Source organism: Parambassis ranga, chromosome 9 (genome assembly GCF_900634625.1).
Source record: "Parambassis ranga chromosome 9, fParRan2.1, whole genome shotgun sequence".
Lineage (NCBI taxonomy): Eukaryota > Metazoa > Chordata > Actinopteri > Ambassidae > Parambassis > Parambassis ranga.
In genome coordinates, this window is record NC_041030.1 from 21,960,298 (window position 1) to 21,973,401 (window position 13,104).

General features: G+C 48.3%; 1 protein-coding gene across 1 annotated transcript; it reads right to left on the reverse strand.

Annotated features, from left to right (window-relative positions):
- Positions 1 to 12,833, reverse strand: cds1 (CDP-diacylglycerol synthase (phosphatidate cytidylyltransferase) 1). Its single transcript, XM_028413203.1, has 13 exons — positions 12,504 to 12,833; positions 6,847 to 7,004; positions 5,731 to 5,827; positions 5,539 to 5,636; positions 4,478 to 4,617; positions 2,993 to 3,051; positions 2,265 to 2,347; positions 1,951 to 2,038; positions 1,604 to 1,672; positions 1,354 to 1,506; positions 984 to 1,103; positions 727 to 830; positions 1 to 539 (listed from the first exon to the last, which is right to left on the reverse strand). Exons 1-13 carry the CDS (start codon positions 12,564 to 12,566, stop codon positions 398 to 400), a joined length of 1,374 nt encoding a protein of 457 aa, XP_028269004.1. The 5' UTR covers positions 12,567 to 12,833; the 3' UTR covers positions 1 to 397.
- Positions 12,834 to 13,104: the final 271 nt, after the last annotated feature.

Here is a 13,104-nt window from a genome sequence, read left to right on the forward strand (position 1 = left end):
TTTTTTTTTTCAGATCAGTGCAATAATGGCCGTCCACAGTGAAACTGCACGTTCACACGAGAGCTGTGTGCTTTAGAGTCACTTCAGTGAGACATTTTGTCCTCGTGCTCCTCATTTTGTTGCGGTTGCAGTCCAAGGAGAAAGAAACAAAGACTGTTTTTCTTGTTTTGTGTGTTTTCCTCTGAGGTTGTTCCTTGTTGTCTGAAAAGACGCCTCAGGGTCAAAGTGAGTTGAATAAATAGACAGGATGACGATGGGCGCTCTGACAGAGGGCTGGGGTCACACATACAGCCATGCTGCAGGTGTGTGTGTCTGAGTGTGTGTGTGTGTGTGTGTACATGCTTACACAAACTTTTCAAACACTGTGCGGTCATCACTGTGTGAAGCTGGCGGCCCCTCACTCGGCCTGGGCGGCGGCGGCGGCGGGCGGCAGCATGCCCCTCTCTCTCAGGCGGGAGTGCAGCGTGTGGAAGATGCTGAGCTGCTGCTCAGGCTGAAGCATCATCAGCTGCTGCAGAACCTTGCTGGGGTTCGGCCCCCTGCGGGACACACATTCAAAACGTCACCACCGTAAAGACAGAATCCAGAAGTTCGACAGACCCACACAGACCCAACAAACAAACATCGAGTCCTCTTCAGGTCCCTGAGGAGGAAGAAACTGAGGCTGTCTCCAGCTACAGGCAAATAAAGCCTTAAAGACTCTCACTGCTGATCACCTCCTCTTACCTGACGAAGCTGGCTATATAGACGTGTGTGAAGGTGGCCATCAGGTACTGACAGTCGAAGCGGTCCATGATGCCGCCGTGGCCTGGGATAGTGCTGGCAAAGTCCTGAAGGGGGGAGCAGAGAGCAGGACGTCTGAGCTGAGACAGTCAGTGGACTAACACATAAAGACCAGCCTGCAGGGCGAATGCTGCAGAGCTTTACAAGCAGACCTGTGCTATTAGCTTTGTCATCAAAGGAGAAACTAAGAAGCTCTTTACTTTTATTTTGAAGGCTCGCTTGAAGCCGCTGGCAAAGAAGCCACCGAATGGTCCAATAAGAGAGCCGAAGGACGAGAGGAAGATGCTGTGGATCTGGAAGGGGTACAGGTTCACGGTTTTCTAAAAAAGAGAGACAAGAAGACTTTTATTAACTTCTTAACCACCTGTCAGCAGAGGACAAAGATGTGTAATCATCCACTTACCATGATCTATATAATAAGAAGTAATTAACCCTCTGATTACACACACTCTGTCCGTCTTGCCCCGTTTGTCCGTCTGTTACCCTGCACGCGGTGCGTGAGCTCTCCACTCGGTGTCACTTAAATATTTAAACGGTGTGGATGCAAATCGTTTCAAAGTGGAGCCTTACCCATCTCAGTGTGTTCTGTAGCATGGCGGGGAGAGTGTACTCCTGCATCACAAAGATGTCCGACGGCTCGCATTCTATGGTGAAGCTGTTTGTGTCGCTGTTGAAGCCAACGGGACACACGAAGTACTGGAACTGAGACAGGAGGTAGGCCAGCTGAGGGGGGCAGACAAAGCAGACACAGCACTGGTAAACAAACACACGCAGGTTTCTGGATCATCAGAGCATGTGAACACAACTGAAGCGAACTCACAATGAAGCCGAAGACCACGGTGGAGAAGAAGCCGCCGATGAAGCCCTCCCAGGTCTTCTTGGGAGAGAGCTGCAGGGACAGACACACAGAGGACGTCTTTCACAGCAGCCTCACCACAAAATACAACACTGAGAGGGTTCTGTGTGAGTGTGTGATCCCACAGTCACCCTGATTCATTTCTCTGTGGACTAAGAGGTTTCTGTTCAGTTTATCAGGAGGGGTATTGATTAGCACATGTCTAGCTTTGAGCCCTGCTCACATGTAAGATTATCTTAGCAGATAAAGTGCATCTCCAACAACTGTCAGTAAACAAGACTGAGATCAGAATGAGACCATGACCGACTGACCTTGATGAGGGGAGTCCTCCCAAAGAAGAAGCCGAACAGATAGGCCATGATGTCATTGCAGATCACGATGGAGATGGGCACAATGAACCTGAAACACAGGAAGTCCTGCTGTGATGAGAGACAGCCGCCACGACAAGGAGGATGAATTACACGTGCTGCTCTGTAGTTTTAATTTAACAAATAAAAACAGAATCTGCCTCATTTATGAGAATCTTAACACTGCATTAATCAAACTTACAAAGAGCACCACACACACACACACATAACGACAAGAACAAGGACAGGTTCCCCCGGTCTGTCTGCATCCTGCTTACCAGATCATTCCATCAAACAGGTTCTGAATGACAAGGTGGGACTGAGTTACCACAATCAACAGGGTCACATGGGTCCAAGCAAACTGGAATGGCAAACACAAAGACAAACACCACAGTGTCACTGCACCGGAATGTGCGTCAGAATTCAGTGGAATCATACAAAGAGAGAGAGACGACGGAGGACGTGAGCGGGAGGATGAGCGAAACACATCAGCACAACAAAGGAGCAGGCGGCAGCCGGACACTGGGCTGAGGGTGGTATTCAAACAGGAAGTTTAAAAAGACAGGCAGTATAGTAACTCAAATATTAAAAGTTTAACATTAATTTGTTTGTAACACAACAAGAAAATAAAAGAAAATTCAGATGTGTTTGGTCCAATAAAAGGTGGAGGTGAGCAGGCAAAGCAGACACATGAAAAAAGTGAAGAAGAAGAAGAAGGAGCAGGAGGAGGAGAAGAGGAAGAAGAAGAAGAAAGAGCAAAAGAAGCAGGAGAAGAAGAAGAAGAAGGAGCAGGAGAAGAAGAAGAGGAAGAAGAACAAAAGAAGAAGGTCGTCTGTGAGTAATGATTAAAAAGCAGAGCGGACTACAACAGAGCTCTGGTGTCTAAACAGACGTCTGCAGTGGCAACATGCAAAGTTTCCAGAAGTTTCCTCCTCAGAGGAACAGCAGAGGTCTGAAGCGGTGGGTGGAGGTGCAGTAAGGAGGAGGTTACTTGGCTGATACACACCATGTAAAACTGCAGGCGGTAATGTTTCTTCACTAAACTCAGCACAAACATGCAGAAACCTGCGAAAGAGTAAACAACATGCTGTCAGTGGTGACCTCAGGAGAACAGTCAAATATTACATACTGCATAACACGTGTGTGTCTGTGTGTGTGTGTGTGTGTGTCTGTGTGTGTGTCTCTGTGTGTGTGTGTCTGTGTGTGTGTCTCTGTGTGTGTGTCTGTGTGTGTGTGTCTGTGTGTGTATGTGTCTGTGTGTGTGTGTGTCTCTGTGTGTGTCTGTGTGTGTGTGTCTGTGTGTATGTGTCTGTGTGTGTGTGTGTGTGTCTCTGTGTGTGTGTGTCTGTGTGTGTGTCTCTGTGTGTGTGTGTCTGTCTGTGAGTCTGTGTGTGTGTCTGTGTGTGTCTGTGTCTGTGTGTGTGTGTCTGTGTGTGTGTGTGTCTGTGTGTGTCTGTCTGTGTGTGTCTGTCTGTGTGTGTGTGTCTGTGTGTGTGTGTCTGTGTGTGTCTGTCTGTGTGTGTCTGTCTGTGTGTGTCTGTCTGTGTGTGTGTGTCTGTGTGTGTGTGTCTGTGTGTGTCTGTCTGTGTGTGTCTGTCTGTGTGTGTGTGTCTGTGTGTGTGTGTGTGTGTCTATGGTTATATTTGACACTGTCAAGTTGCTAAAATCAGACCTGACAACATTCACAAGTTGTGATTGATAAGTCTGTGGCCTGAGGGAGGACCTGACGCCGTGCACTGTTTCTGTTTCTGCTTCTTTAAAGTCAGCGCTGCCTGTGAACAGACAGTATTCACCCAGAAATGTGGATTTAAACGTTCTTATGACTCCCTCAGACTACTCCCTCTTCTCTTCTGGAGCCCTGCTGTGCACCAACTTGACCACCGGACTCTGTGCGTACCTCAGGCCACAAAATGATCAATCCCCTCTTGTATGCTGCACTTCCTGTTCGGCCTAACCTCACAGAGAACACAGGTTTATCCACAGGGATGCAGCACGCCGAGTGTTCACGTGGTGCCTCTCAGTGAGAAGCTGATGATGGAGCGGCACCACGGCTCCATTCTTCAGGGAAACGTGTGTCAGTGTGTGAGAGAGCACTGACGGATTCTTTCTGCACATAGTGCATGTGAATCATTAGTACAACAGGAGTACTGATAAGCTCAGTGTTTGAGTTTTTATGGCACATCCGGCTGCATTTCACAGCAGCAATAAATCCTATCAGTGTTAAGAAGGACAGCAGAAAAACACAGAGAGGACACAGTCACTACGGGTCTGTGGTCAAATCAGACCTTTAACACACGTCTCCCTCGGGGCCTTTTTGTTTCTGTTAGAAATGTTAAATATGTAACTCAACCCTACTGTACAAACACACACCCACGCGTCTGCTGAAACCTAATCCGCCCTGTTCAGAAAACGTGAGTGGAGGCCGAAGGGCCAAAGAGCGTGCGTGTTGCCTAGGATACGGCAGCGCCGCCGTCTTCAGGGCGAGACTCACCTGCGAGGTACAGAGCGAAGGAGATGAAGCGGTGATAACGAGCCAGGAACTGCAGAGGTTCCTCCCTCTGCACCAGGGCCCCGAAGTAATCGGCGACAGTCTCACCGTAGAAGAAGTAGTTGACACAGATAAGGAAGTACCTGAAGCACAGGGAGAGGACACGTGGTGTGTGTGTTTTTATGCTTTCAGTCGTGGATGTTGTGGTCACGCTGTTTGTGTTTCTGTCTGCTGTAGCTGGGAATGTGCCATGCTGTGTGAACTCTGCTCTGCTGCTAGATGTGTGGGCCACAGTCTAACAGTGTTTCCCCACCAGCTCACACTCTGTGTGTGTGTGTGTGTGTGAGGGGTTGTTATGAGGGGTGGCCTTGGTGAAAGGGGCAGGTTTCAGTGAGCATTTACTTCCAGCATGGCAGTGATCTTTGCTCCTGGCCCCACAGATCCGCTGCTGCTGCTGCTGCTGCTGCGGCATCCCGTGGGTGTGCATGCAAAGCGTTTGCAAAAACAGGAGCCGTGGGGGTACGTGGGTGTCTGACACACACACAGCCAGCATTATACTGTATACTACAAAACAGTGGTCTTCACCCGAGCAGGTAATCATCTGAAGCTATCTGATCGGTAGTGGGAGAGTTTTAGGGGCCTCCAATTCATTCATCCTGACAGATCTGTCCCTGGAATGTGAGGGCTTTATAGACCCAGCTGAACCACTCACACACTCGACATGGATGCCCCAATAATGATCAATTAAAATCTGAAGGATGGAGGTGGAGTACCCGGTGATGTAACCAAGCAACGGCAAACATTTTAGCCACTGTGAGGCAACATGGAGCTTCAGTACTTCCTGTTACATCGTATATTTTAAGGACTGAGTAATGCATTTGACCTGATTTCTATCTGATAACTGAGACTTTCTTCCCTGCATACAGAGTCTAAGGACATTTAAACTCTGTGTGAAAGAACCTCCACCAGTGTATATGTGCTGTCCTGCAGCAGTGATCCTGTGAGTGTAAACCTCTGCTTGTTATACAGTGTCTGCTGTTCACTGTGAACTCCGTCCTCCTCACCAGCTCAGTGTCCTGAACCAGGGCAGCTCGTAGGAATGGTAGACTCTGTAGCCGATGGTGATGATTTCTTGGAAACACTTGATTTGCACAGTCATGACCTACGTCAGGTGACACAACAGTAAAGATCACCCGTGAGAAACAGACTCAGATCTCTGTTAATACAAAGAAAAGCATGAGAACTGTGTGACTTACCACTAATATGAGGGTGACGGGTCCCATGTAGATGATCAGGAAGAAGCCTGAAATCATGGCTAAAGACAAAACTCCTCGTATCCAGTAGTTCTTCCATCTGTGGTGGAGGTTGGACACATGTTTACAGGTTTAACTGATGCATACAAACACATATTGATGCAGTCTGGTGTGTCTGTGGGGGTCAGAGGTCATCTGCCTGCATGTGAACGCTCTGTTTTTTTACATATGTGCGACCCTGTAGATTGACTGTGCGTCTGTGGAACATGGACTCCACATTCAGAAACGCTCTCACAGATGAACGTGTCTGCAGCACAGCCCACGCCGTGCCACCGTCGGTGCTGCTGTGTGAGGCCTGTGGAGTGTTTTCACAGTGTTTGTGTACACTCTGCTGCACTGCCTGCTGCCCGGGAGCAAAACAAAGGAGAGGAAACGGCTCAAAGCTGCACGAGAGGGCCGAGCGCCTGCTGCATGAATGGAGGAGAAAAACAGCTGCATCATGAAAAAAGCTGCTGCTGCACTGAGTGCTCACACACACACACACACTCTCCCTCTCACACAAACCACCTCCACACCTACTGCTCCTTCTCTGCTGTCAGTCCATTCACCTGCTCCTCCACCTATCCTCCATCTGTTCTCTCTCTGGTAAGTTCTTTCCTCCTCCTGTTCCTCCTTCCTTCCCATCCCCCTCTCCTCGCCTCTCTCTCTCTCTCTGCAGCCTGCAGGGATTAGTGCTTTCCTTCTAGTGAGCCTTTAAGCCCTGTGACCCGCCTGTCAGTCACTGGTCACACCCTCCACTCCACGCTCATTTGTGTACAAAGTGCTGGACTCTACCAGGTGAGCAGTGATTAGCAGCCAATTCACGCTCAGCTCCATGTTCAAACCCCTCCTCAGGTTATGATCTGAATTAACTCACATGCATACCACAAAAATAATCAATCACTCAGCAGGGGTCACACCAGGACAGGAAGACTGTTACAGCCATATTATGACCACCGGCGTCTTCGCTTCATCCAAAAGCCACGGTGCTGTTATCAGACCTCCATCGAACAGGAGGATCGAGCTACAGGGTCATGTCCTGATCTCTCATGTGAGTGTTTGTGTGTGAGCAGTGTGTACCTGGGCGGCAGCCCCTCCAGAGCTTTGTTCAGGCATTGTGGAGTGTTGTCTGTGTCTGCTGCGGAGAGAGGAACATCTGGAGTGTCTGCTTTGGAGTCACCGTCACCTTCTCCCTCCGCGTCGCCTGACAGGCCCAGCCTGTCGTCACCATCAGCCTCCTAAACAGCGGAGATATTCAAACACAGACGTGAAACAGAATCCTCACCTGACAGGCAGCCAAGTGGAGGAAACACACGATGATAACAGATATGAAAAACTTAGCCGCTCGGTGTTACAATGAGACACAGAGAGGGAAACAAATAACTGACGAGCAGACGGCGGCTAAATTAGGCCAGCCTTTAGCCTCTCACCTGAGAGGAGGAGAAGAGCCTGGCTGGGGTTCAAGTAGGTCTGTTTCTGTTTTTCTTTGTAAACCACAGACTCACCCTCAACAAGTTAACTCTTACACCACCAAACAGGGACAGTGTGAGAATCATGAGCCGTTTTTTAACCATTAATTTCCCTTTTTTTAATGCAACATAAACCTGAAAATGTCTTTACAGGGGGAAAGTCTGATTTAAACCTCACGTGGATACCGGAGCTGAAACCTTACACATGGTGCTGACAGGCGGCAGCGTGGGAGGCAAACCTCTTTATTGGTGATACTGAATCTTTAATCTGGATTTAAACTCAATGAGCCACTCAGCCTCTAAACACAAACATGTTTACTTGTTGCACGCTGACATAGACGAGGAGAATGTAGGAGAGAGGGCGGTGTTTAAAACCGCATTTCCCCGAGTGAACAAATAAAGAAACAAATCAAGATAAAAAAGTCAGATTAGCAGCTTGATTTTAACCCAGAGAACATGATCTTATCCTCAGATTTTGCAGCATTAGCAGGATGTAAATTCTAACACCCGAACATCATTAATAAGTCAGCGAAGTGACATGCTGGAAATTAACAGCAACACCTTTGCCCTTGAGTTAACCCCTCTCTCATGTAACAAAGAGCAGAGCACAGACATGTGTCCTCCTTAAAGAGGCTATTTTTAAAGCCTGCTCACACATCCTGGGATCTGATAGTGGAAACACTCGCTGAAGCTCCTGCAGGTTTTTTTTTTTGCCTTTCATGGTCACTTTTACTGAAACACTGCTAAATACGGTCAGCGGGGGTTAAATCAGAGAGCTTTTTTTGGTTTCTGAACTTAGCCAGACGTGTCATTAGCTGAGAAAAAGGCCTGAAGGTGGAAGCAGGCTGGTGGTGAGGAGGAGGAGGAGGAAGGTCAGCCGAGTTGGAGGAGAGAAGATGTGTAAGTGTCGATTCCTGCTCAGGTTTTAATGAGGAAACGTTGATGCCTGCAGGCTGAGACGGAGGAACGCTGCAGGGTTCTGCTCAAAAACACACAGAAGGATGATAAATGCTGCATGTGCTGCAGCTGCTTAACTAGACTGAACAGCTCCGCCGGGACATGAAGTGAATCAGCATGAATGAAACTCAACATGCAGCAGCAGAAGAGAGAAGAGAGACATCACACCTCCGACTGGTCTGAACACACACAACCAACAGCAACTACAGCACTGAATCTGGATTATTTTAAGATGCATATATAGAGTCAATACGCCCCAGGCACAGAGACGGAGCAGTGGCAGCAGAGTCAAATTTGAAAAAATAGGTCTTAAGAAGACTTGTGAGTGTCTGTGGGGCTCAGTAACATCATCAGGACTGAGTGCACGATGCAAAGCCTACAGAGAGGTGTGCGTATGTATTTAATATTTAACAAACGTATGGATTTTATAGACTGTAGAACAATGGAGGACTTAAAGGAGGGACCGGACAGATAAGCTGTTGAAGATAACCGGGTGTTTATTATGAAACTAATGATATGTGAACATTGACCATCAGAGCGAGTACCGTCCTGAAAAAGAACCTTTTCCTTCTGCTGAATTTATAAAACTAACTTCACTCAGAATCTGATGAGATGGTTGGATCATCTGGGTGCAGCCGACACAGTTCAGTAACATAACACAGGCCTGAGCTCTGTTCAGAGCTTCACTTCAGGCCCACAGACGTGTCACATGCAGCGGGGCTCCGACATCACGGCCCGAGCCGAGCGAATGTTAATTAAACTGTCAAACACAGTTAATCCTCTGTTAATATGGCAAACTATGCTAACTGCTGTGTAACCACTGCACTGTCAAACCCTTCAAACAATCCAGCAGATCCCTGTGATACCGATCCAACTGGAGCTCCTGGGTCAGACTAATCCTGCTCCCTGAGCACCTCCAATCAGCACCAGTAAACACAAACAGAGCCGCCGGCCGCAAATTCACTTTGTACAGGTCGGCCATGTTTCTCTGAAGTCTGTGACAGCAGCAGCAGCAGCAGCAGCAGCAGCAGTGTGACTGTCCTTGCAGCTCAGCTCACCTCTGCTGTCGTCCTCCTCCTCCTCCTCCTCCTCCTCCTCCTGGCTATTAATGCCTTTGCTGCAGAAAAGGGGGGACGAGGATGGGAGGAGGGGATCATATGGGAGAACAGGTGACGAGCTGCTCGAGCAAACTGTCATATTTCAGGCCACCAGTCCTTCAGGAGGAGAATCTGTTTGCTCTCCGCTCTGCTAGCTGCTTAATGTGAAGCAAATTCAGAAAGAATTCAGAGAAAAGTGCAAATCCACAACGAGCCGAACGTGAAGCAGAGGAACATGGACAGTGTCTTTGCCGCTGCCGGACACAGACAGACCGGACACAAACAGACCGGACACAAACAGCTATTAGCTTCTAAACCGTCACAGAAGACAGTGTGTCTGTTTGGTGTTTTATATCAAATGACAGATAATCAATGATCCAGAATCTTTATGACTAAATAATAAAGAAGCTGGACGGCTGCTGCTCTTCCTCCTGACACTCCTCGCTCTGTGTCAGCAGATAAATTATGATTCCTGGCTGCAGACATGTGTCTTCTCTGTGGTCATTTCTGGAAGCTCTGGAGGAGTAAAGGGAGAAGCTTTGTTTTGCAGACATGATCAGTTCAGTCATTCAACAGCTGAGCTGCAGGTTTTATAATAATATACATTCTATAAATAACACAAACACTAGCTGACAGGATGTGTGACGAGCTGCTCGAGCAAACTGTCATATTTCAGGCCACCAGTCCTTCAGGAGGAGAATCTGTTTGCTCTCCGCTCTGCTAGCTGCTTAATGTGAAGCAAATTCAGAAAGAATTCAGAGAAAAGTGCAAATCCACAACGAGCCGAACGTGAAGCAGAGGAACATGGACAGTGTCTTTGCCGCTGCCTCACACTGGATGCTAACAGTCTGTGAGGACAGGGATCTGGGAGCTGTTTGTTGCATGTTTTATTGATGTTTCTGTTTAAATGGTGTTAAGCTGAGGCCACGCCGCCTCCTCTGTGAACTGAAGCTTCAGGTGGAGGCGTGTTTCCTCATTTCATGAATTCCTTTCGCTACATAAACAAATGGTGGAAGAGTCAGTTTCATATAACACAAAAGTGTCGAGCTGCAGAGCCACAACGTGAAGCTCATTTCTACAAGGTCTGTGCAGAACTAAGCTGTGACCAGCAGAGCGTGTAACGGCCTGATGCCACCGCCGCCGCTCCGCTTCATGGACTACCAGCTGGCCATCTGACAGCCCACCAAGGTCACAAGGGGCGTCTTCACCAGCCAACTGTCCCAGCAACACAATGGAGGACAATGGCGGCACAGCAACAATGTGAGGCGAAGTCAGTTTAGTTTTATATAACCGTGTGTAGGTGACATCCACAGTGTGATCAGGTGTTTGTGCGGCTGCAGGGCGTGTGGAACAGCAAACTGATCCTTTAACCTCCAAAACCAGACGTACACATGGCTGACTCATCATGAACCCACCACAGCGGCACACTGAAGCTGGAAAAACAGGCTGATAAAGAGGGGACGCACACATTTGAAGTTTTATTTCTCTTTCTGTCCTCCTCAGTTTAACTGCTAGCTGACAGGGTTCGCTCTGAGGGGGCCTGAAGTCCGTCCCTTCTGCTCTGAATCCTGTATTTTGACACTTTAACCATTTATCATGATGTCAAATGGGAACACACCACCCATCAGACCATCCGACTCCATCAACATGGTGGTGCAGAGGTGAATTTGTGCACGTTCTCCTTCTACGTTGGTAAACACCATCCAAAGATAAGAGCAGAGGGACGGTCCTGTGTGTGTCTGTGCCTGACCACATATAGTCAAGGGACACACCGAGAGTAACAACACACAGTGTATCACCATGTCCTGAGCCTCTCGTATCTCCTTCCTCCTCTGCGTGGCCTGATCCCGACTCTGTGAAGCTTCACCTTCCTCTTCGTTAAAGCCTGCACGTGTCCTCAGGTATCTGCTGATCCCTGGACCTCTCACTGCTTTGTCTCACCAATAGAGGCTTATGTCCACCAATAAGTGTCCAAATAATTGACTTTTCCACCATCAAAGACACTTGACATGTAAGTGTGTTTGTCTTCACAGTTAAAAAGATTTCCCACTGCTGCAGCTGTAAACAGAGTCTGGCTGCCCGGGGTTCAGTGTGTCCACCCTCAGTGGGAGTTTAGGTCTTATGTGTCTCTTGTGTTGACCGTTTTCTGGGGACAGCTGAAGGCAACAACTCGCCAAGAACGCAGCCTCTGAAGGAGGCGAGGACAAACGAGAGTAACCAAAGTGTAAACACACTCAGCCGAGCACCTGTCACAATATACATATAACGGTGGACATCATGTGATCAGTGAGGGTCCCTCCTGAGGGACAGGGATCTCCTGACCAGCAGCGCTGCTCTTGGTTGCACAAGAAGGAGCAACATGAAGGAGTCACACTGACAGATGACTTCATGATCTAAATCTGCACGCTGCACCGAAACCAGGACACAGACAGACCGGACACAGACAGACCGGACACAGACAGACCGGACACAGACAGCTATTAGCTTCTAAACCGTCACAGAAGACAGTGTGTCTGTTTGGTGTTTTATATCAAATGACAGATAATCAATGATCCAGAATCTTTATGACTAAATAATAAAGAAGCTGGACGGCTGCTGCTCTTCCTCCTGACACTCCTCGCTCTGTGTCAGCAGATAAATTATGATTCCTGGCTGCAGACATGTGTCTTCTCTGTGGTCATTTCTGGAAGCTCTGGAGGAGTAAAGGGAGAAGCTTTGTTTTGCAGACATGATCAGTTCAGTCATTCAACAGCTGAGCTGCAGGTTTTATAATAATATACATTCTATAAATAACACAAACACTAGCTGACAGGATGTGTTGGATCTTTTGGTGCAGCCGTGGATCATAAAACAATTCTCTTGTGTTTTTTCCTCTCCAGCTTCTTCCTGTTTATTCGTCCTGGTCCAACTTTTCCAGCAGGACCTCCAGCAGCTGCCTCTGATGACTTCACTTCGTGATGACAGCGTGAAAAATGCCGTCAGCGCTGATGAGGACGTGAGCATCGCTCCTCGAACAGGTCCAGGCTTTTCTCTGTGTCACCGTGTCGCTGCAGGATTACCGGACCGGAGCCAGCGGGGCTAACTAACTAGCTTATGTAGCACCCCCTGCTAACCTGACAGCGCAGCTAGCACCGGCTAGCTCTGTGACAGCAACCGGCCGAACTAGTTTTGAGGGCAAGGTCGAATAATGGAGTGTTTTCCAGCCGCTCGTTACCTTGTCGCTGATGTTGTCGGTGCTGTCCGGGTCTGCTCCGCCTCGCTTCCTCAGCTCCGTCATGTTTCTTCGCCGCCGGGACGTTAATGTGTCACATAAGCCGACTCCGCGGGAAGGAGGAGGGGAGGTGGGGGGGGGAGCTGCCTGAAATCCTCCCCTTATACCGGATAAAGTCCTGGTTCTTAACCCGGGTCTGGCTGTCAAAGTTCGGTTCGTGAAGCGGGTCAGCCTCTCTGAAACTGAGCTGGAGCTGTCACGGCGCGGACGACTCTGCTGCGTGTGTTTGTTTATCACCGCAGTGCCCGCTCCCCCTCCCTCTGCCGCCGGCAAGCGCCGTAGAAGAAGAACGGGGCACTTCCGGTAGTGGCTTTCAAAGTAAAAGCTTCCCTGTAAATTCTTTTTTATTTTATTTTATTTTTATTTTCAGCATGTGTCTATTAGTCTAATCGTGCTTTTACTTGTATGATGTTGTATCTCAATATCTATATTATCGTGGGAATTTAACAATATTTGTATTTTTATTGTGTTTTTTTTTCTAATTCACTTTGAATCAACTACATCAATCATCATACGTCATTTAAATCGAGGCGACTGGACTCCA